Source organism: Oryzias melastigma, linkage group LG11, assembly GCF_002922805.2.
Source record: "Oryzias melastigma strain HK-1 linkage group LG11, ASM292280v2, whole genome shotgun sequence".
In the NCBI taxonomy this organism is placed as follows: Eukaryota; Metazoa; Chordata; class Actinopteri; order Beloniformes; family Adrianichthyidae; genus Oryzias; species Oryzias melastigma.
The window spans coordinates 12,635,158-12,657,769 of record NC_050522.1 but is presented as its reverse complement, the minus strand read 5'-3'; the positions used below and the strand labels follow the sequence as shown (position 1 = coordinate 12,657,769).

Sequence of the window (22,612 nt, the reverse complement as noted above, 5' to 3'; positions counted from 1 at the left end):
TCCATTCTACGCCATTTTAAAGTTTTAATGAGACAGTGACAGTTTGTTTCTCCACAAACTTTTCTGTATCATTTTCTTGCAAGAAAAGCTGATTCATTTCATTGATAGAATTGATTTATTAAAAATATTATTATTAATAATTTATTATTATTATTTTTTTTATCATTTGAACTGAGTTCCCCACTGCTCCACTTTAGATATAAACAAGCAGGAATAATCTATTTTATGTGTATTTCTCTCATTCTGATATTTAGGTCATGCTGTTGCACCCAGAGCAAGCATCTCATCTCAGTCTGAGCGATTATTGGCATTCTCGGTGATCGTTTCACAACCCATGCCATGGAGATGTGACACAGAGATTCTCTGTCCTCTCGCCTGCCAGAGTACTCTGGGACAGCAACCAAAAGTAGTTTTACGACCCAGAGCTGCTGACACTCATTTCCTGCCAAGATTAAGAAAGACAAGGTTCAAAGTCGTGCAGTGGCACTCATTGATGGAAAAGCAACAAGAAACACTTGCAAACTGAATGTGTTTTAGCATGTTTGGTGAAATGACACCAACAAACTAAATATTTAACTTTAATGACAAAGAAACATTACATACGGACGTGAAAGCACAGTTTTCCTTTTCACAGTTGCCCTGGAAGGAATTGTCAATTTGAAGTTATTGACATGTTAGGTATACATCCCTCCACTGAGCTATAAACTGTACATAAACTGTACATTTTATTTACAGTTTACCTCTAAAAAATGATCAAATGTGTCTTGTAGTGCATCCATTCCAAATAAAATTGTACAGATTAAAAGGTAACTTGTACATAATGATCAGTTGTCATATTTTCTTATGCAAAGATACTAACATGTTGGGTGTTTTAGGAGCAAAAAAATGAAGTTTCTTCTCACATTTCTTTGTAGTTTCTGCATGTTTGATATTTTTAATTTGTTAATTAGCCACACCTGTGCAAAAGGCGAGACAATCACCTGCACTCTGGATGGAGGAGAAGAGGGGAGCTTGGGCTGTTTAACTCTATTTATTGCTATTTTACCTTGATTACGCCACAAACTAATCCACGACTGGAAGCTCTGAGCAGTACTTGAGCTGTTTCTACCATTCTCTTGTTTTACTGCTGTCTTTTCAACTTAAAGTCGTTGTCGAAGGATGGGGGATCATATCCCTAAGTACACCAATTACCACACAGATCTTAATGGACAATACAACACTGGGTGTTACAAACCAGCAGTGAAGGACCCAAAACTGCAGGAGACCAAACTTGATGGCAGGAACTTAAATATTTAATAAAAAATGATTAAACATGAACAAACTGTAAAAGAAGGGAGAAATAAGGAGTGTGACAAAGCAGATGAGCAGCAAATCAGACTCACTTTTTTTATCTTTGCTGCTGTCTGAGGCAGACATAAAATCCTGTCCACCTTTGTCATGGGAGGAATCACACATCAATACAAGGGTAGAGTCATCTGGACCCCATAAAAGAGGGTGAGGATCATTAACTTGAATAAAAAGGACAACAACAACTTAGACCTGATGTTAGCAGGAGACACACAAAACATGACAGTAAAAACGAACAAGAGGGGACAGACCATGTTGTTGCTGTTGCTGTTAGTCCTTTATTTCAAACAATACATAGAAAACAGTAAAAAACAACCAAACAAAAAATGCTCATATAGATTATGAATTAAAATAAATGACTATTTTTGCTGCTAGGTCAACCTTTTCAATAAAGTTAACCCTAGCCCAAACCCTTACTTTTAATTAAAATGTAACTTCTTAAATTATCAATAATCTGCATTAATTACGAATAAATATGTATATTGATTTTAATGAGTGCAAAATAAAACTGACAAAAATCTAAAAGTCTATGTCCCAGAAAATTATGGCAGTTACTTATAATAAAAAATGACAAACATGATTGTTTGTTTGTTTGTTTTTTTTATTACCACTTACACGAGTACCATAAACTATGTTTAATAATTCACATGTATAGTTCTACAACGGATTGGTGCTTCCATTCATTTCTATAGTCATGCAGTGTGGCATGAAGGTGATCAGTGCGTAGCTTTTCTGAGGAAGTGTGTTAAGGATATTTTATTGGTGGTCTGCAGCTGTTCTGTGTTGTTAGGTTTGATGTTCAATATCTTCCTCTTCACAAGAACTTGTGGTGTTAAGGTCACCTTTGTACTCAAGTGAATCTTTTACAGAGATGTATGATCCCTAAATCTGAAATTGGTATTTTAGGAAATGTGGGAGAACGCCAAGTCCTGTAGATAAAATAAAATCAATGACAGATCAGAGATCTATGAAGTGCATTGAAATACGACCAACCACAGTGCAGAAATAGTGTTTGTATTGCTCAGATGTGATGCTTCTGGTCCAAGAGGACTTTAAGATGTGAACCCAATAAATACGTTAAAACATTTGGTTCTATTTACACATTACATTAAACAACAGTTTAAATTTTTTTCCCCTTTTTTAAGGATTCTCTTTAAATGACAGGAGTGTTTGGTCATTCACAGGAACTTTAAACACACTTAAAATAAAATTCTTCATTCTTAATCATTTTTTTAACCCAGAAGAAAGAATGGTGGTTGCTGGGAGATTTACGATATACCAACAACACCCTGACTCTGTCGAGCAGGTTACATAAGACTTCCTGCAGCTGTCGTAAAATGCATTTTCACGCATTGTATTTGAATCTTTCCTTGAGCATCAAAGCCATTCGGATCAAAAACCATTTGCTTGCTTCAATTATTTTGATTGAATAAACAGCACATTTTGTGTTGATGCAGCTTAAGCGTTTGTGTTGTTGCTCTCACAAACACTGATTGAGATCCTACAGGAATCAATGCGAGCAACAAAAAAAGAGGGAAATGGTCTGAGAGGCAGAAATGCCTGAATGAGAGCGTCTTACAATGAAAGGAAAATCTTCATTTTCAAGGCGGGTCATTAAAACACGTCCTACAAAATGGTTGGAGTGAAAAAGCAGTTTGTGTGAAAAAAAAAGAGCGGTGCATGTGATTACCGGACGAGGCCTGAACGGGGGCCAGGCCGAGCAGACGGACGGACAGAAAGGAAGGTTTACCTTGAACTCCACTCGTCTCGTCTGTGGGGCGGGGTCAGGTATTGTAGCGAGGCCTGACAGGGTCATGAAGGGACTGGAGGGGGAGACAAGGGGAGGAGGGGAAGGAGCAGGGACAGGGGTTGCCCTCGGGGTCATGGGGTGCTTACCCTGCTGGGGGCCAGTGGGGGGATGGAGGGTAGATATTGGCAGATTTTGTGGGGTGCAGATGCTCAATATGCAGATGTCTAATCGAATTGTGAGGCGATGAATTGGTTCCCCCTCCTGATTTGCATCAGGACAATCCCTCGCCGTGGCTCAGGGGTCAGTGGAGTTCCCCTGGACAAAATGAGCAGCCGGCTGCAGACGCCCCTGAGAACGTGTGAACTTGAAGTAGACTTTACCCATTGACAAAGATATTGATTGATTCAAATGTCTGTCTGTCTGGGAGTGCGTCTGACATCTGTCTTTTCTGTTAGGATATTGTTACTCAAAGCATTTAAGGGATAACATTGATTGCTTTTCAATATCTGCTAAAATCCAGCCTTCTTTCTAGAGAACGATTCCTCCACAGTTAAAAATGAAATGTTTATAGAATTCTAAAATCATTTATTTCAGTTGTGAATAAAGCTCTTCTAGTATTTTTATTGGGTGAGCTCAAAGTATGTAGTTGGGAAAAAAAAGACTCCTCATTTTTTAGTTCAATAGTTTCTGACTTGTTTGGTCCATTTTCTCCTCTCTGTCTGAGCTCTTTCATCAAGCAGCCACATCCAGAGAGTGGCTCCTTCAACAAGATTATGGTAATATTTTTAATTAAAAATGTCAGGTATCTCTCTTCTTAAAATCAGAATTCACAAATCTGCTACCCATATTTTTTTTTTCTAAATTAAAGAAAAGACAAAGCAATCACAGACATTTTTTATCAGACACATTGATTTCAAGGTTAGTGAAAGGAAAAAATGCCAGATCAGTAAAAATAGTGTTCATTACTAATCGTTTAAAGAGGAACAGTTTTAGCATTCGAACCTAAGTTGAGGTTGAAGAACTTAAAAAAGTAATGCATATTTTTACTACCACATAAACGGTCATTCTCTCCAATGTTAAAGAAGTGGTTGTCAAATGCACAGTTTTCTGGAAAACAGACATGAAGGTTTCTTCTTCTTCTCTTCCTTTCGAATCCCTTCAGGGGTCACCTTTCTCCATCTAAGCCTGTCTTCAGCATCATCCACTCTAAAACCAGCCACCTTCATGTCCTCATTCACTGCATCCAAAAACCTTCTATTTGGTCTCCCTGTAGACTCAGCATCCTTCTACCAATATATTCACTGTCTCTCCTCTGAACATGTCCAAACCATCTCAGTCTGGCCTCTCTGACTTTATGTCCAAAACCTCTAACATGTGCTGTCCCTCTGATGTATTCATTCCTGATCCTATCCATCCTGGTCACTCCCAAAGAGAACCTCAGCATCTTCATCTCTGCTACCTCCAGCTCTGCTTCCTGTCTTTTCTTCTGACACACTCTCTATAGGCCCAACAACATTGTCATTTATAAAAAAAAACTTTGTTTGCTCTGTAAAAACTGATTATAAAAGTGGGGTTCCGACTTCTCCAGCTTTGACTATTTTGTCTCTTCTTCCTTAACTTTTGTTGTCCTCAATTTTCATCTGGGTAAGTAGTGTGATGTCACATAAATCCATGAAATTGAAGAACATTAAAATAAGTTTAGCATGGATCTAAATGAAAATCTGTTTTACTTGTTCGCAACCTAAAAGAAAGGTTAATGCTCTTGTACATTTTTTATTTCAATTCAATTCAAAGCCATTGTATTTTTTTCCAACTTTATCCAAACCAGTCACATCTGGAAGTCTTAAGTTTCTAAATTTTGTTCATCATCCAATTAGTGGGATTAAAATGAAAGAGGAACAGATGTACTATTCTAGGAATAAAACAAATACTGCACCATCACTCTGATGATTATTTTAAACTAGGATAATAATGAGTATCTCAAAAATCTTTTGTGTTTGCATCTTTAATCTTTTATATTGCAGCATCTTGTGCATCTGCTAAAACAACTTTTTAAAGTTATTTGTAATTAGACAATTACCGCAGCTTATTTAAAAAGAGCTATATTTGCTTAAAACTGAAATAAAATGGATACAATATATTAAATGAGTTTATTGAATCTGGTTTCTGGGATATAATGAGGATCACTTCACACTGCCACTAAAAAAAGTGTATAGGAGACCCAGCCCACTGTTTTATTTTTATTTCTATTGATAGATGATAAATTTATTGATAGTTATATAAATGTATGAGTCTTAGAAGAGAACAGCTCTGAATATTTCTGTATCTGAGCAATTTCTGAATTACAAGGACCTCTAGTGGTAAAATAGAAAATTCTTTAAGGGTGGAATCTTTCAAAAGGAAGAATTATGAATGTGTCCAAGTATAAAGAGTGCAGTTTGTTGAGTTCTGAGGTTACAGACAAAGAAAATAAATATATATAGTGCATATTTTTTTCTTATTTGGCTGTGTGTTTGTTTGCCCAAAACACAGTAAATTTTCACCGTAAAACCACAGAAAATCAGTTTGTGAAGAATTCATTGGCCCACCTTTTACCAGGCACAGAAAGAGGGCTAGAAAGATATTTATTGTGCTGTTTTATGACATTGTATGTACCACACTTAACATAAACTACACAAAAAAGAAAAGTATTAAACATAAAAATAGAAAGATGTGAAAATGAATTAATTCAATAATTCTGCTTTAAAGACCAGCTTTGTGTAAGCATTGGCATCTTTACATTTCCTTATAGATTCGGCATAAAACCTTGTTTAAAAAGTTATAGCATAAATCTGCAGACCTCATTCTAATTATTGTATCACATCGTCAATTAAATACAATTTTTTCTGCATTGCAGAAAACTCCATTATTTCTTTTACAATATAATGTATTTTATATAACTGATGAATGTGTTATTTGGACAGAAAGGCTTTATAAAATTTTAAATTTTTTAGTTAATTTAATATACATTACGCTCAATTTTTAAATTCTTTGTTTATTCAATTGTGAGGAAAGTTGTAACATCTTCCTAAAAAATTCCAAAAATAAATGTTTGATTTGAACTGCAATTATAAATGCGAATAACGTTTTGACAATTATCCCAGAGATCCTTACATCTTTTCTAAATTGTTGAGCATTGATTCTATCAACTTGCTTGGTTGACTTTTTAGTTTGACTGTAGACTTTGCAAGTAAACCCAAAACTGTTCATACCTAAAGTTATTCAACCAGCAACTTTCCCCTTGGAAATGAAACAGGTGTTTCCCAGGACTCAATATGATTGGAAATATCCTTCTGACTACCACCAATGCAAATATGTCCTCTATAGAGGACATTTGTAAACCTGAACATCTCCAATCACTGCATATTATTAAATTAGCTAATTTTGGGACCTACAAAGGACATTTGAAGCTTTTCAATGATGTCATAAGAGAAAGAGTGGGGCTCTGGGAATTGTAGTTTTGGTGGATTTAAAATGTTGACTGGACTTTTTTTCTCAAGTAGTCAGGAGGATGCAACGGACTTTATTATTACATAAATTCTCTTCTTTTATTTACAAATTTCTAAAAAGTGTCCAAAGTTTGAATAATTTTGAGCTGTAAATTACATCCTTGATATTCTGATTTAGCATGTCTTTGGTTTATATCCTCTCTTGAAGATTTGATCATTGTGAAAACAATCTCAGCTGCTTGCTGCTCATCATTTTCTCTCAGCTTCTCAAGTTTCTCTCAGCTTCGGAAAAGCAAACTTGATGAACAAGGAAACCCTTTGGAGTTTTGTCAACATTTTCTGAAAGGAAATTTACCTTTTCTTTTTAGAAAATCTAACTTTATTTTTGGTTTTTAATGTGCAATTATTCACATAATGTTTTGATTTAAGAATTAAAATAGATGTGTTATTAATGCATATGTTTTTACATTTTTTTCCCCTTTGAAGCTCCAGAAGCAACTTTTTACAGTTTCTCCCCGCCATGTTGGCATTTAATAGATAATTCTGGCACTTTTTAAAACATGCTAAAAGCTTTAATTTGTATAAACCTTAGACTATCAAAATTTTGTCATGTTTTTATCTGGAAAAAAATGTTTCTTGGTACATTTTGCTATAAAAAGCCTTATATTACTTTTGAAAACAATATTGATGTTTTTTTAAGTACAATTTAGTATTTTGATGCATTTCATAGGTCTAAAAAACAGTTTTGCTCAACTTTAACCATTTCAGGTCAAACTGTGCTCCCTGAATCCTAATTGTGTCTGTGGCTGAAACTACAATGTGTCTTTCATTGGTATGTTTCTTTACTGACATCTAGTGGTACTTGGAAAACATTACAGCTGAATGCATCAATGTGAACATTTGAAAAGTGAAAGTATTAGCATTAAAAACCAATAGAGAAAATATTTTCTCTGCCAACTTCCTTAAAAGAAGTCAACCATCATGTCAAAGATTTTTGTTTACCTCCGTCAGTAGTTGACTATGATTTAAAGCTTATGTTTCTGCTTGCAAGAAGATCTGTTGAGAGAGTATCTGAGAACTTTTCTACTCCACTAGGATTACATAATGTGATATATGACCTCAAAATGCACAAACAACTTTTAACACAGGCAAAGAGTTAAAAAAACTTTTCAACTGGAACCTGCTTTAAGCTTAAATGCAGCATTTTTCTTTATTTTGTGTCTTCCTTAAGGTTTTTCAGATTTATCACCATAACACCCTTTTACAGAAAACGTTTAGGATCTCTATTGCTATCAGGTAATGGCTGATATTTTACACGTTAAACTCTAACCAATAAAAGTCACAATATTTACTCTCTTCTGACATGTTTTTTTTAAACTTGAACAAAGGAAACCGAACAAAATTATGTTAGACAGTAGTCTAGATCAAATGGTAAAATGTTTAAATACAGAGTCAAACATGAGGCAACAAACAACTGAGATGATTATATAAAAAAAGAAACATGCAGTAACTACTCATAAAATATTGTAGTAAAATACTAAATATAGACTTTAGAGAGCAAAACAACTTCTACTGTATAATCATCCAATCATGGTGTCAATGTATCCAAATGACGTGACATTTGCCATTTTTTTTAACATGTACTTAATTTCTGGAAACATGACTTTTTAATGTAATTTTCCATAAAGAGAAATGGACATCTTTGAGTGAAACTCCAAGAAAGTAGTTGGAGATTTGGTACCTTGCTCAAAGGGCACTTTTACTGTCAAAGAGCCTTTGTGTGACAATGTATGATAATGATATGCAAAATTCCTTAGCCACAACCTGCTTCTCTTACCTCTCTAGTTCATGTCTGGCCTTTAGATTTATTTAAAGTAATTTTATTAAAACGTAACATACATGAGTCTTAAAAAACATCCTAAATGGTGGTAGATATAATAGATATTTAAGACTGTTTTTTAGAGCTTTTTGATGACATTTTCCTACTATCATAATTTACCAGTGTGTAGAATTCAATCATGCTATGTCACATCACATTAATTATGAATATTTTTGTAAATTCAGAGCTCCAGATTTAAAAAGATGGCCCATGCTTACTTTCACATTTCCTCATTTCTCTTTGAATGACAGCGCCGACTTTGATGAGCTTCAGCTCTAGAGTTTTTTACTTCCTCAATCTGTTTTTACATTTCTCCCATACTGATTTAAAAGATTAGCTGAAGTATGCCTCTGTCACACTTTAATTAAGTTGTTTTGCCCGCAGCCTCATCCAATGTTATCTCCAACAAATCAGGCAGCAAGTTTGTTTTTCTTCTAACCATAGAAGGAAGTCATTCTTTTTTTTTTTCGGAAAAGGTGCACAAAAAAAACTAAATATACCGTACGTCCTACAACAAACCTTTTTTAGGGACTTTCCAGAAGATGAGTAGATGAAAATTAAACAGGATTTGTAAAGGGATTTCTTTTTACATGTAACAGCACAATTTGTTTACTAAATGCTTTATGTAATCCAAAACACTTTGTATGCCAATAAAATGAAGTAAGGAGGTTTGATTTGAGTAGAAGAAATTGAGAAGAGACATTACAACTACTAGAGCGAGATGTTTTGATATACAAACCCAAAAAAGTCTTTGGAGACCAAAACACAATTATGAAATATGTGTAACAGCAACAACTGCACCCTGAAAATTATACAAGAATAGAAAATGGTCTACTTTGTAACAACAACTTCTTTTGGATCATTTTAGATTTTCCTTCAATTTAAAGAGAATGCAGGAACTTTAATAAAAATGAAGAAATCGTTTTATCATTTTTATCATATAAAACTAAAGAATTTATTTACTCGTTGTTTATTGCTGTACAGCCAACCACTGTAGAGCAATTTAACACTTTCTTTTTTTTGCACGCCATCACATTGGAGCAGAGGTTTCTTTTTAAACTACCATGAAACCAATCGAGTTTTGTAATTAGAGGAATGTTTTTTTTACATTCATTTATTTAATTTACTTAATTTATTATATAAATGTAGTATTATGTGAATTATGTTGTTCAAAAATGAGTGGACTGGTCATTTTTACTGATTTGGTCCACAAAACTAATATAAAAGGTTCCGTTTTGCATTCCTTTAAGCCTGTCTTCTGTCCCGGAAAAGATAAGAACCAGATCAACCGGCACAGATGCACAGTTGTGCCAGATCACTTCACTCAAAAGGATCTATTGGTTTAGCTTAAGTTCTTTAAAACATGAATGTATTTTTTTTAGTTTTTTTCTGTAACTCGGTAACTGCAGGTAAGATCATTGCACTGCTCCGGTTTCATAATTTTAAATGTCTGTATAACTATTGAGTTTTTTTGTTAAGTCCTGCAAGGAGTTTTTCACACGTTTATTTAATGAAAACAACAGCTCTGTAAACAAAGTATTGTTTCAAATCTTAATTTCATGAACAAAAGAAAGCTATTACTAATATGTTTGTTGAACTGTTTCCCCTCTCCTTAAGAAGTCTGTCAGAGCATGTGCTTTTAAATTTAAAATGTTCATAGATTATAATGACAATTTGTTTAAAACGTGTAAGAAGGTTAAATTCATGGTTAAAAGTGTGTGTATTACATTTAAGGATAAAAAGATTGGTTGAAAAAAAAAAAAAAAAACAGCCAGAGTGATGATCGCTGTTATAAACGGAGAGAGGGGCAAAGAAATTGAGTCACTTACAGCAAGGTTCAGTTGCCAGGCCAAATTAAAGTATGTCTAAGCAGGTTTCTAAGCCTCTTCAAGACTTTAAGGCTTTCACAGGAGAATATCACTGCTGCATGTCTTGTTTGTTCTCTTGCTAGTAGCATATAATCACCTTTCTCGTGAGAATATGAAACTCCAAGTAAGCATGGCATTCATCCAATAAAACTCAGGTTCACACATGTCCATTACAAGTTCATAAAATAAAAATATATATATATCTTTTTTTTTTTTTTTACAGTGAAACATTACCTGGAATATTTTTCCACTGCCACATCTGGATTCCCAGAATTTCCAGAGATGATGGGGATGGCAAATGTGGATAGAGTTTATGTTGGTAGCTGCAGCATGGTAATCCACAGAACGGAGCCAAGAGACAAACTGATAAAAAAGTTTATTGAAGAAAACGCTGAGCATATTCGGTGGTATTATGTAGAGTGTCAGGAAAACCAAGGGTTCTTCAACAGCATCATCGATGGATTGATGAAACGCACAAATCAAACTGGAGGTAAATATTTTCAAATTGTTTGACCAAGTCCCTTTAATGCAGGGGTCTCAAACTCAATTAATTCGGGGGCCGCTGGACACAGAATCTAGGTGAGGGTGGGCCGCACCAGGATTTCCACAAGAAAATCGCTGAGAAAACATTCCAGTGTTCTCAGATATCTTTATTTTTAACACAAAATAATGAATAAATAATGAACGACATGTATAGATCTTTGTGCGTGTTGATTTATATATATAAAAAAATAAGGGAAGTTAATGTCCGTTTCTGAAATAGTTTATATTGAAGATTAAACTTAAGATATATTCCTAGGGGGTAGAATTGAAAAAGGTTTTTTTAAACTTCTTCTTACTCCATTTCGAACTACATAATTGAGGTGTAATGTTTTTATTTATAATTTATATAGAATTTTCTGTTGTTGTTTTCTTTTTTTACCATGTACATTAAAAGATGAATAAAAAAAACAAATGAATTAGTAATAAATAAATAAAATAATAATAAAGACCATACAACAGATACAGACAACTGAAGAAACCACATATTGACTGACTAGAGAAAACTATTTTGATTCAGTTTCAAATGTCTGTATTAACAGATCCTCCTTCAGAGTTAGAAAAAAGCCCCGGTAACGAGAAAATCTTTGAAGGATTTCATTTTATGTAGATTTTTGTAGAACTCTTCACAGTAATTAAATCTGAACTGTGTATTTCCATTCATTGGAGGTGTGGGGTGCTCGTGCGCGCGCCGGCTGCATCAGCGCGCATTCGGAGATTGCTGTCCATGGGGGTTCTATTCAAACGCGTGTAGCAGAATATCGGACGTCTACTCGCGTTTACATGGACTGGAATGCGCGCCGACACAGCCGGTGTGTGAACCTTAAATTTCATAAACACGCGTGCGCAGGTGCGAGTCAAGCTCAGGATCACATGTTTGACAGGCGGGAGCAGCGGATCGCCGCGGTGAAAGAGGGCGGGCTACAGGTTTGGGGCTCGGAGCTTGAGGAGCTCTGATTTAATAGGAATAGTCCACACGTCAAAAAACGTATTCCTCGACATCATATCTGTTTCCTATTCATTCTAAGAGAGACATCCACAGACAGAGATGGTAGCTCATCCTACACATGGTGCGGCGACAGAATCACATTTTTTGACGAGCCGCAAATTCCCCACGCAGGGCACGCGAACATATCAAACAAATCACGTTTGGTTCTTCATGGCTCCTCTTCCGCCAAACCGATTGGAGGAAGGAAGGACTGATAGACAGAGGCACTGGACAGTCCGCCGATGTCCCGCCTCCAGAGCCATATACCTCACTGTGATTGGTTCGTTCAGCTCTGCACACAGCAACTGTCATTCATATCAGCCTTGCGGGCCGCACAAACGGTAATCTTTCATATGAAGACGCGGGCCGCAAATCACCATCCCACGGGCCGCAGATGGCCCGCGGGCCGCGAGTTTGAGACCCCTGCTTTAATGGAATGTTGCAAGTTTCTGTACCAGTGACTTTACAGATGGAGCTCTGAACGTTTATTCCATTTCTGACTGTTCTCACAACATGAAGATCACGTGTAGATCTTCCTAGCCCTTTTAACACTAGAATCCCTGGAACTTTCAGCTTCTGCTGCAATGCCCCCCTCCCCTTCTCAAACTAGTGTTGTGGTGATCACCTTAATGACTGGACCTTCAAGTTGCAAATCAGATCTAGGTTGTACGACAGCACATAGTTCTGCTCCCTTCCCCCATCCACATACCAAAGAGAAACAGGTTTTGAGGACCAGGTAGCCCTCACCTACAAGACAAAGTCTACAAAAAAGACTTTTCTCCATATGTTTTGTTGCACCACTGGCTGTCTTCAACATGTTGGTTGCCTTTTTACAGATGAAGGCTTCTCATCTTTCTCTTCTTCAACAATTATTAGTTTATTAGTCTACTTATGTATAAATATCATGTGGGGAGGATGTTCTGGCTGCAAATCCATGTACTGGCATATCCTCATCATAGGAATCTGAGAAGATGAACCCTAATTCCACAACAAAAGAATCGTCTTCACTGCTCCCAGAGTCCACATCGAGGATTATTTGAAATAGAGCTAAGGGTTTCAGAAGAGTGTGAGTCTTGCTGCTTTTGGGATGTTTGTCTTTTTGACTTGAAGAAGTGTCTACGTTTATTAGTCAAAAACATACACTATATGACCAAAAGTATCGGCTCACCCCTCCAAATGATCAGAATCAGGAGTCCTAATCACTTGGTTTGACCTCAGGTATATAAAATCAGCCCTCAGACATGCAGACTGTTTTTAGAAACATTAGTGAAAGCATGTTTTGCTCTCAGGATCTCAGTGAATTCCAGTGTTGAACTGTCATAGGATGCCACCTGAGCAACAAATCCAGTCTTGAAATGTCCAAAATATTCCACAGTCAACTGTCAGTTCTATCAGAACAAAATGAAAGAGTTTGGGAACAACTCAGCCAGGATCCTGAAAGTCTAAAGAGGTCATAGACTGTCTGCAGTCAGTTGGTGCAGAGCTCCAACCTTCATATGACCTTCAGATCAGCATAAGTCCAGTACAGAGAGAGCTTCATGGAACGAGTTTCCATGGCAACAGCTGCATCCAGCCACACATCAACAAGTACAATGTAAAGTGTGGATGCAGTGGTGTAAAGCATGCCGTCACTGGACTCTAGAGCAGTGGAGACATCTTCTCTGGAGTGAGGAATCACACTTTTCCATCTGGAAATCTGATGGACCAGTCTGGGTTTGGAGGTTGCAGAAGAACGGGACATTTCAGACTGGATTGGTGGAGGAGGAATGATGGTGTGGGCCTGTTTTTCAGACCCCTTAGTTCCAGTGAAAGGAAATTTCAATGATTCAGGAGGATAAAACATTTTGAACAATGCTCCCAACTTTAGTGGGAACAGTTTGAAGCGGGCCCTTCCTACCCTGCTCTGGCATGTTCTTATTGGCTGGACACATATGAACCAGTCCCGACTCATGACTGATTACCTGGTTCAGGCGTTTCCAGCCAATAAGAACATGCCAGAACAGTGCATATTGGAAAACATGCAGGAAGGCGGCTCTCGAGGACCAGGGTTCCCTACACCTGCTTTAGTGGATGGTTGGCGCTAGTGTTCGGCAGCAGAGCCACCACCAGTGTCTGAATGGGTCTGTGACTGTGAAGTGCTTTGGGCCTTTGAAGGAAGGTAGAAAGTGCTAAACAAGTATACGCCATTTACCATTTATAAAAGTCATACTCTTTCATCTTAGGAGAATTGTGGTTTACCACCACGCAAAAACACAAATGTAACTTTTTAGACCTTTTTTCCTCTTCCTGTACTTCTGTCTGCTCTCTTCGGTCCTTGGAGTGCCCCACTTTTCTTGCCAAACCAGTTCTTTTTAACACCCTAGTGAACTTACATTCCACCACCAAATCTCTTTACCTGCTTCCTCTGAGTCTCCCTGATCATATTAGTTGTAGCCCTCCTGTCATCTGAGAGAATATCCAGCCCAGTTGGAATATCCCAATCTTCCAAAACCTGTTTCAAATCTTCTCTAAAAGCCACACAACAATTGTCTATTTCAACTCTAAAAGATTTGATTCTCTGCTCTGTTCTTGTTCTCTTCATCATCCTCACTACCAGGGTTATCCTCACAAGATCTATGGTATCTGGCTAACCTCACCTCAACCACCACCATGCAGTCACTGATCTCTGTCAGATTACAACGTCTGCATATGATGTCATCAACTTGTGTGCTCCTCCCTCCTAATATGTCATTATGTCCCTCTCTTTTCTGGAAAAATGTGTTCACCACTGCCATCCTTTTGACAAACTTGTCCAACAATTATCCTTCTGCCCTAAACACCAAACGTCCTTCCAATGTCCTTGTTACTTCTGTTTCCTTTACCCACGTGTCTGTTAAAGTCTACCCCAATCATCACTCTTTCCATATACCGTATTTTTCGGACTATAAGTCGCACCGGAGTATAAGTCGCAGGGGCCAAAAAATGCATAATGAAGAAGAAAAAACCATACATAAGTCGCACTGGAGTATAAGTCACATTTTTTTCAAGTAATTTATTTTACAAACTGATTGAAAAAAATGATATTACATCATCCTGGAAGGTAAGTTATAACATTCATAAGTGAATAGAAAACAGGCTAAATATGTGTCAACACATATTCACATATTAGCATCATGAAAAAAACGAAAAGGTGTAGCATTTATATAACATAACAGTTTTATTTAACTATAGCCTCAAGAACTCATCAACTTTGTATCTTTACTGTAATTAATTGCACGCAATCTCACTCCATATCACTAAATCCGTTAAATTCTTAGTCCTCTGTGTCACGTCTGAATAACTAAAGTAAATAAAGTAATTGCATAGATCACCATAAGAGGGCACTCTAGACTTACGGTCCATATCTCATCATTAAAAATTCGTATATAAGTCGCACTGGAGTATAAGTCGCAGGGACATTCAATCTATGAAAAAAAACGCGACTTATAGTCCGGAAAATACGGTAATCACCAGAGGCAAACTTGGCTACTGTTGGGCAAGGTGGGGTGCACCCTGGTTGCTGGTCTGTCACAGGACCACAATCACACACACTCATACATAGAAACAATTAGGGTCAGCTTCTGAAGTACTTTTTTGGAATCTAGGAGAGGATTCCTTGCATGCACAGGGAGAGCACGTGAACTCCACACAGAGGTGTCCCAGCTGGGATTTGAACCAGGGTTTTCTTGCTGTAGGCCAGGGCAAGGTCGCTAACCACTGCGCTCACAACTAACAATAACCCCATCATCCTAGGGATATTCTAAATCAGTTCATTTCCTTCCAGGCTTTCTCTAGTGGGTGTAATCACTGACAAATTCCAACATTCCAGAACTTTTTCTTTTTTAATTTAGGATCACTTCCTCTTTAGGAACACTCCTTTTTTCTACCAACACCATGATAAAACAGCATGAACCTGCTCCTGATCTACAAGTCTTGTTCCCTTTCCATCATGTTGGCAAACTCTGTTGTCTGTCAAAGTCCACTGATTCTTACTCTTGATGCGTTCTTTCAGCTGATTTATGAGTGTGTGTGTGTGTTTTTTTTTTTTTTTTTTGCTGTGCTGAATCTACTTCATGCTGGCTTTAACTGATACCACCAGCCCAATTACTTTTTATAAGTATACAACAACCTGCACTTAGTTCCTTTTAAATCTTGAATTAGGGACATCTTTCTTGGCTATATAGTCCTGGTACATTTTAAATGTTCTCTCTGATACCTTGTTCTATTGAACGAATGAGCGAACATCTCTGTCCCTGACCAACTAATGTGAGCTTGCCCCCCCACCCCAAATGTCACGGAGTAGACATTCAGCTTTTTGGTTATTAGATCAAAATGACATTTCCATTTTTGTCTTCCAGGTAAACATGTCTTCCAGCAGTATTGTGGCTGTGAATGGGATGATGAAACTGGAAAAACTAAAGGATTTGATAGATACGCTTATGATGGTGAAGATTTCCTAAGACTTGATCTGCAGAAACATGAATGGACTGCTTTATCAGAAAAAGCTCTTGTTACCAAACTGAGCTGGGAAAATGATGATAGCGTAAAACACTCTGAATACTTCTTCACTATCCAGTGTCCAGACTGGCTTAAAACATATCTGGCATACGCAAGAGAATATATACATAGAACAGGTAAACTTAAATTCACTTCTTGATGAATATCTTTTTTTTAAATATAGAAACATGTAACTTTTTCAGTTTTATCATGTGTCCCATTTTTTTCTCTGTAGTTTTTCCATCAGTGTCACTCCTCCAGAAGTCTTCCTCCTCTTTAATCAGCTGCCATGCTACAGGCTTTTTTCCTGACACAGTCGATCTGTTCTGGATGAAGGATGGAGAAGAATTTCATGAAGGTGTAGAAAAAGGAGAGATCCTCCCCAATGATGATGAAAGCTTCCAGATGAGCGTTCATCTGAACACTTCTTCATTAACGCCTGAAGACTGGAAGCACTTCAGCTGTGTGTTTCAATTCTCTGGCAGTAGAGGAAACATCACCGTCAGTCTGGACAAAACCAAGATCAGGAGTAACCATGACAAAAATAAAAACAGCGCTAGAGTAAATACAGGTTTGTACTATTTAATTTGATGGGCACATCAAAGTATTGTTCATTGGAGATCAAACTACAGTCTTAATGAAAATAAAAACTGTCAGCAGAAAGTTATTTGTTTTATGTTTTTTAAGTATTTCCATTTAGCTCTAATATTAAAATATTGTAATAAATTATAAAATTAGATCTGACATCAATAATATAATTAAAAATACAGCAAATCTCTAATAATTGACTAAATGTCTAATTTTGGTTCAGGTTCCTCTTCAAGAAATCACTGGGGTGCTGGAGCAGCTCTATTTCTTCTAGTACCAATAACTGTAAGTGGATCTGATATGTTTACTTAATTTACATTAATTTAGTTGACTCAGAAATCCTATAACGCTTGTACCCTTATATTTTTCAGTTTTTTCTCATGACAGTAGGAAATTAGCAGTAGTGTAACTCCTCCTTCAAATGCTCTGAAGACTTTCATAATAACAAAAAAATGAAAGTACTTGAGTTGCTTAAGTTTCTCAGTCATTAAATTTGCTTCTATTACAAACTTATAGCTCAGTTGTTTTCAGCTTGAAGATTTAAACTTAAATCTGCTCAAAGACTGCATTTCTTGGTTTGTTACAGAAATTGTGGTTGTTGTCAACATCAATACACTGCACCATTTTATTTTTAGCATCATTTATGATCCCTAATTAAATCTTAAGCATTTTCACTTTAAAAGCGAATACAATTCCAGTTAAATCGAGACTGATCAGGTGAAGCACACCCTTTCTTGCTTTCAAGTTTTTTTACATTCATTTATTTAATTTACTTAATTTATTACATACATTTATTATTACGTGAATTATGTTGTTTGAAATTAGTGGACACTGAAATTGCTGGTCATGTTTACTGATTTGGTCAACAAAACGAAAATAAAAAGATTAGGTTTTGCATTCCTTTAAGCCCGTCAATCATCTGTCCCGGAAAAGATAAGAACCAGCTCAACCGGCACAGATTATGCCAGACAGTTATGCCAGATCACTTCACTCAAAAGGATCTATTTTTTTTTAGCTCAAGTTCTTTAAAACATGAATGTATTTTTTTTATATTTTATGTTTAATCGGTAACTGTTACAAAACCTTCCTACAGAGAGAGGGCAGCAATGAGCAGTTTTATAAGATTCAGAAGTTTAGACAATCCAAGTGCCATCCATAGAGGGCTGATGACTGCAGTTCACTCTGTAATAGTGCAGTAAACCATGAAATGCGGCTCTTTAAAGGGGCTGACTAAGATCTGAAGATGAAGATGAGTTTCTTGCTGGAAGTGGGGGAATCCTTATACTTATGACAAAATCCTCCTCCTGAAAATTCAGAAGTATTAAATCATTATGACTCACATTGAAGTCTTTTAATCTACTACAAAACTGTTATAGTCTTATAAATCCAGAAACAACTATCATACGGTGCTAATGCAGGACTCCAAATCCACAAACAAGGTCAAAAACTGTCAGGCAGCCATAAGGCTGGAAGTTTTGTAGATAAAGACAAATCTCTGGCAGAGACTGAAAGGAACACAAGATGATGTTATATAAGTGCAGATGAATACAGAGCAGCAGAATCCCGACATCCTGTTCCAGCTTCCTTTTCTCACTGTTGTAGTTCAGTGGTTTTGTAAAATCCCAAAAATAATATTGCATGGGAAAACGTTTCTTTTTACCTCATGAACTTTAACTGACATATGAACAAATCTCGCATATTTAATTGTGAAATCCATGTTTTATTTTTTGTTTAGATTTGGATATTTGTCTGCAAAAGAAAGAACAAAGATCTCCACGTGGATGAAGAGCCGATGATGTAAGAATAGCAAATCCAAAGTTTGTTTTACAAGACTGCACTGAGATCTTCTCTAATGAACTATGAATGTTCATGATGAACACTTCAATATTTGGACAGAACAAAAGTACTGCATTGTACATTGAAGTTTTACTCCCGTTTGCTGTACCTAATGAGGGTATGAGTTCTGCAGTTATTTTTGTTATGATGTCATATTTATGTCTTTGTTTAACTGACATTCGATCATTTACACACATTTTATCTGTGTTAAGTGGTAAAGGTGTCATGGATTTTGAATTTATTTTGGTGATAATATCATAACTTCATGTTATTGTATCAAATGTGTTTTTTCCAATAGTTTTCTGCTTTCCTGAGTTGATTTGTATGGCAATGCAAAAATCTGCTCCCTTAAACTCACCAATTACTGCATAGTTATCCTAATAATTATGTAGCCATCCATAATGTCTATTTTTTTTAATTGTTGTTATTTGTACAGGTTAATCACTTGAGAATTTGGATCTCATTTACAAGAGAGATGTTTAACCAAAATAACAAAAGCATTGATACACATGGTTACAATTCACCAAAGAAGAAGAATCAAATATGACATTTGAACATTTACTGGTGAACTAAATGTTACAAGCTATGGTGTTTGTGTATATTTGTAAGTTATTATAATGTATACATTTGTTTGATAAAAATATTATGTTGCTAGTGACAATTCTTTATTGCTCCTGTGGAGCTACATTCTTTGTATGTAAATTTCTTAACTTGTGAATGTTGAACTAAAACTTTTATTAGTTTCTCCTTGCTTTCCTTTTTTTATAGTATCTATTTTGTATGTTGAATTCCTTCTTCTATAACTTGCCAAGCATTTATCATGAAACTTTAATTGTTTACAACTATTTCTATTGAAATATTTTATGTGACAAACACAAAATACAAAGATATTCTGTCTGTCAGGGTTTTTGCTTTTTCCAGGCCAGTTAAATTATGTTTTTGTACTCACGTGTCCGGTCTTGGTATAAGCTCATTCCATTTATCTGCACCAGCTTGTATTTTATCTTTATACGTTTTGGATTTCTTCCATTCTATTCCAGTTTGCTGTTTTCTTCTTAACATTCTTGTGTTGTTTCCAAGCGTCTGTAAAATCTTCTAACTTTTTTTCTGGACATGAACCTTGAGTTTAAGCCTAAGTGAAGGATTCTGACCATAGTATTTCTTTTTCTTAGATTTAGATTGTCAAATTGTGAATTTTAACAATGACAAACCAGATGAAAGTTCCATACAGATGAATTGTTGAAACAAAGGTCTTCTCGACAGGACCATCGACTATTCACACAATATAAAACATGATGAAGTGTCTGACCTGCTGGCAATGCATCTTCATAAGCTGTACATTTTTTATGTTTTTAATGTGTTTTAATGTTTTTCAATGTGTTTGAAATGTTTTATCATGAGGTAAAGATAAGACAAATATAATATCCTAATAAACGTCTGTAAAGTTGTTTATTCTTACGCACTGTTGATCTTTATGGTGCAGGGACGGTAGGAAGGCAAGTTAATAGGCAGAGATAGACAAGTAAATGCAAAAACAAAAGAGTACTCTATTTAGTGTAACCTGTGGAAGATGAGACTTCGAGACAGAATACCTGAAAATGCATAATACATTTTATTTATTTAAAAATATATATATTTGACTAAATCCATGTTTCCCGCACACGGCAAGTTTTCACCACCAAAAGAGATAAAGTCTCCACACCTGTCACCACTTACCTTAATGTAGCAGATGCTTTAGGTGCACCTTCAGCACAGGTGGTGGCAAATCTCCTTATTGCCCAAACGGTGAAGATTATAAAGGCTGGGTATTTTGTATTTATTGCATACATTTTTATAATTTAAGAAACCCCTGAACTGCATCTGTCCCTCATGTGATCCTGTGCTAGATGCATTACCTTACACTGCTTGTGTTGCCACATTAGGTACTAAAGGAAAATGTGGGGCATTAGATGAAATTCTGTTTTTTGATTTTTTTTTCTTCTTTTATCTTTAAAGTGCTTTTTTAGACATGGGTAATGGACATCATGTATTTAAAAAAAAAAGCCAACTCAGTTTAAACACATCAAAGTAAAATGCATTGCATGGTAAATTAAAAAAAAAAAAAGAACAGGACACGAATTTAAATGTAGGTGTACAAAAATAGAATCACTTAGTCGAGCCAAATAAGTCAAAGGAAGACAAACAAGCGCAACACAAGTCAGCATAACGTGGATGATAAGCAGTTTGTTGCATAGATAAAATAGATATATGATATCTATGGTTTGTTGCGATGCTTTTATTCTGACAAAACTGACGGGACAGTTTCCGGCGGAATTTCGGTTTTCGTCTGTTCAAAAATAAAAGCCCAGCCCGTGCTAGATCCTGACGTTTTGCCAGAGGTTTTTGTCAGTCTACTCATAAAACTGTTCCTCTCACTGCTAAAATGTCGACTCCCGGGAGCTCCGTGGCTTTTGATGGGATGTACTCCAAGCTGGAAGATGACGAAGGCAGCCAGGGCAAGTTCAGTGGCCGAGCAGATGTGCAGCACGGCGGTGAGTTTCCGTCCAGATGTTACGTCCTCACGCAGGACATTAGTCTAATAGTTCAATCTGTCTGCTGAATAAAAAACATACTTTTTTTTTTTTTAAATCGACCCTTCTGTGTCCATATTTTGTCGTCGGTTATGATTTGACATACCACTGCCACTGTTTAACATTTTAAGTTTCTTTCATTTTTTTTAAACAATTTTTAAAATTATTAATGTAATTACATAGCAGTTTTTTGTACATTTTGTTTATTTTGTTTTTCTCTATTTTTAAAGTCTTTTTTTTTTTTTAAAAAATTGAATGTTTTTAATAGAACTATGTAAGATTTGTTCGCTATTTATTTACCTTTTTAATGCCAAAAATACATTTAAAACTCTTAAATTATGTGATAAGGAAAAGTCATATTTTAAAGATTTTTTTTTGTTCATTTGTGTGTACAACATTTTTTAAATGATCCAGTAATTTTTTTTTTCTTTTAAGTAGCAAAGGATGAATCAGTTCAAATGTGTTGCAGTATATTAACATGGATGAATAATAAATGTTAAGAATTACCATTAAAATAATTTTAATTTTTATTTTTTAACTTATTCTGAAAACATGTCCTTCCACACAGATATTGCTTGACCTTGTAAGATAACACTATTCATAGCAAAGAAACAATCATCATAGTTTAATTAAAATATAGAGCAAGATATAGGAGACAACTGAAACAAAAGACTAAAGTTTTGTAACAATTCTTTTGTTACCTCTATTATTTCTGTGTTTTCCGTGTTATTTTTTAGTTTAGGGTTCAGGGAGTTGTGCAACATACACTATGTCCTAAATTAGGTTTAAGCCCGGGACACAAACAAGGTCAGAACTGAAAAGGACCTAATTTTTAATGTTACAGAACCTGTTTTGCTCACTGTAAAATATTTGCTGTAGATTTTATAGTAATTTACTGGCAGCTGGATACCAGTAATTATTGTAAAACATTTTACAGCTTTATTACTGCAAAATAAAATATTGTAGAATTTCTGTGTACTTTATTTAATTTTACAGTAACAAAGATGTAAAATGAATTTCTACTCAGATACACACACAGAAAAGCTAAATTAATTTGGGTAAAGCACATGGAAACACAAAGTCACATTTTTTCTTGTTCATTTATATACCTGTAAATGTAAAATTGAAGAATACAATAGTGATTATTACCAAATTCATTGCTTTTTAAAGACATTACAATAAAATACAGCCCCAGTTTACAGAAATATGTTATAGTATTCTTTGTGATATGTTAGTATTTTAA

The 22,612-nt window shown here is 35.7% G+C and overlaps 2 protein-coding genes across 2 annotated transcripts in view; both read left to right on the top strand.

Moving 5' to 3' along the window:
- Positions 1 to 9,240: 9,240 nt before the first annotated feature.
- Positions 9,241 to 20,411, top strand: LOC112138316 (major histocompatibility complex class I-related gene protein-like). The gene is made up of 6 exons (XM_036214136.1): positions 9,241 to 9,873; positions 10,556 to 10,822; positions 16,237 to 16,512; positions 16,611 to 16,946; positions 17,187 to 17,248; positions 18,699 to 20,411. The coding sequence occupies exons 1-6, from the start codon at positions 9,828 to 9,830 to the stop codon at positions 18,762 to 18,764; spliced, it is 1,053 nt and encodes a 350-aa protein (XP_036070029.1). The 5' UTR covers positions 9,241 to 9,827; the 3' UTR covers positions 18,765 to 20,411.
- Positions 20,412 to 21,073: 662 nt separating this feature from the next.
- Positions 21,074 to 22,612, top strand: part of LOC112138516 (hepatic lectin) — a 12,068-nt gene continuing 10,529 nt past the window's right edge. The window contains exon 1 of the mRNA XM_024261068.2: positions 21,074 to 21,330. Coding sequence (XP_024116836.1) covers positions 21,222 to 21,330 — 109 coding nt within the window. The 5' untranslated portion in view covers positions 21,074 to 21,221. The remainder of the gene's footprint in view (positions 21,331 to 22,612) is intronic.

What these genes read in the sequence shown, in the direction of transcription:
- LOC112138316 (XM_036214136.1), top strand. Translation starts at nt 9,828, where the DNA reads ATGAATGTATTTTTTTTAGTTTTTTTCTGTAACTCGGTAACTGCAG. An exon ending in ACGCACAAATCAAACTGGAG is followed by an intron (nt 10,823 to 16,236) that starts GTAAATATTTTC and finishes TTTGTCTTCCAG; the next exon opens with GTAAACATGTCTTCCAGCAG. An exon ending in AGAATATATACATAGAACAG is followed by an intron (nt 16,513 to 16,610) that starts GTAAACTTAAAT and finishes TTTTCTCTGTAG; the next exon opens with TTTTTCCATCAGTGTCACTC.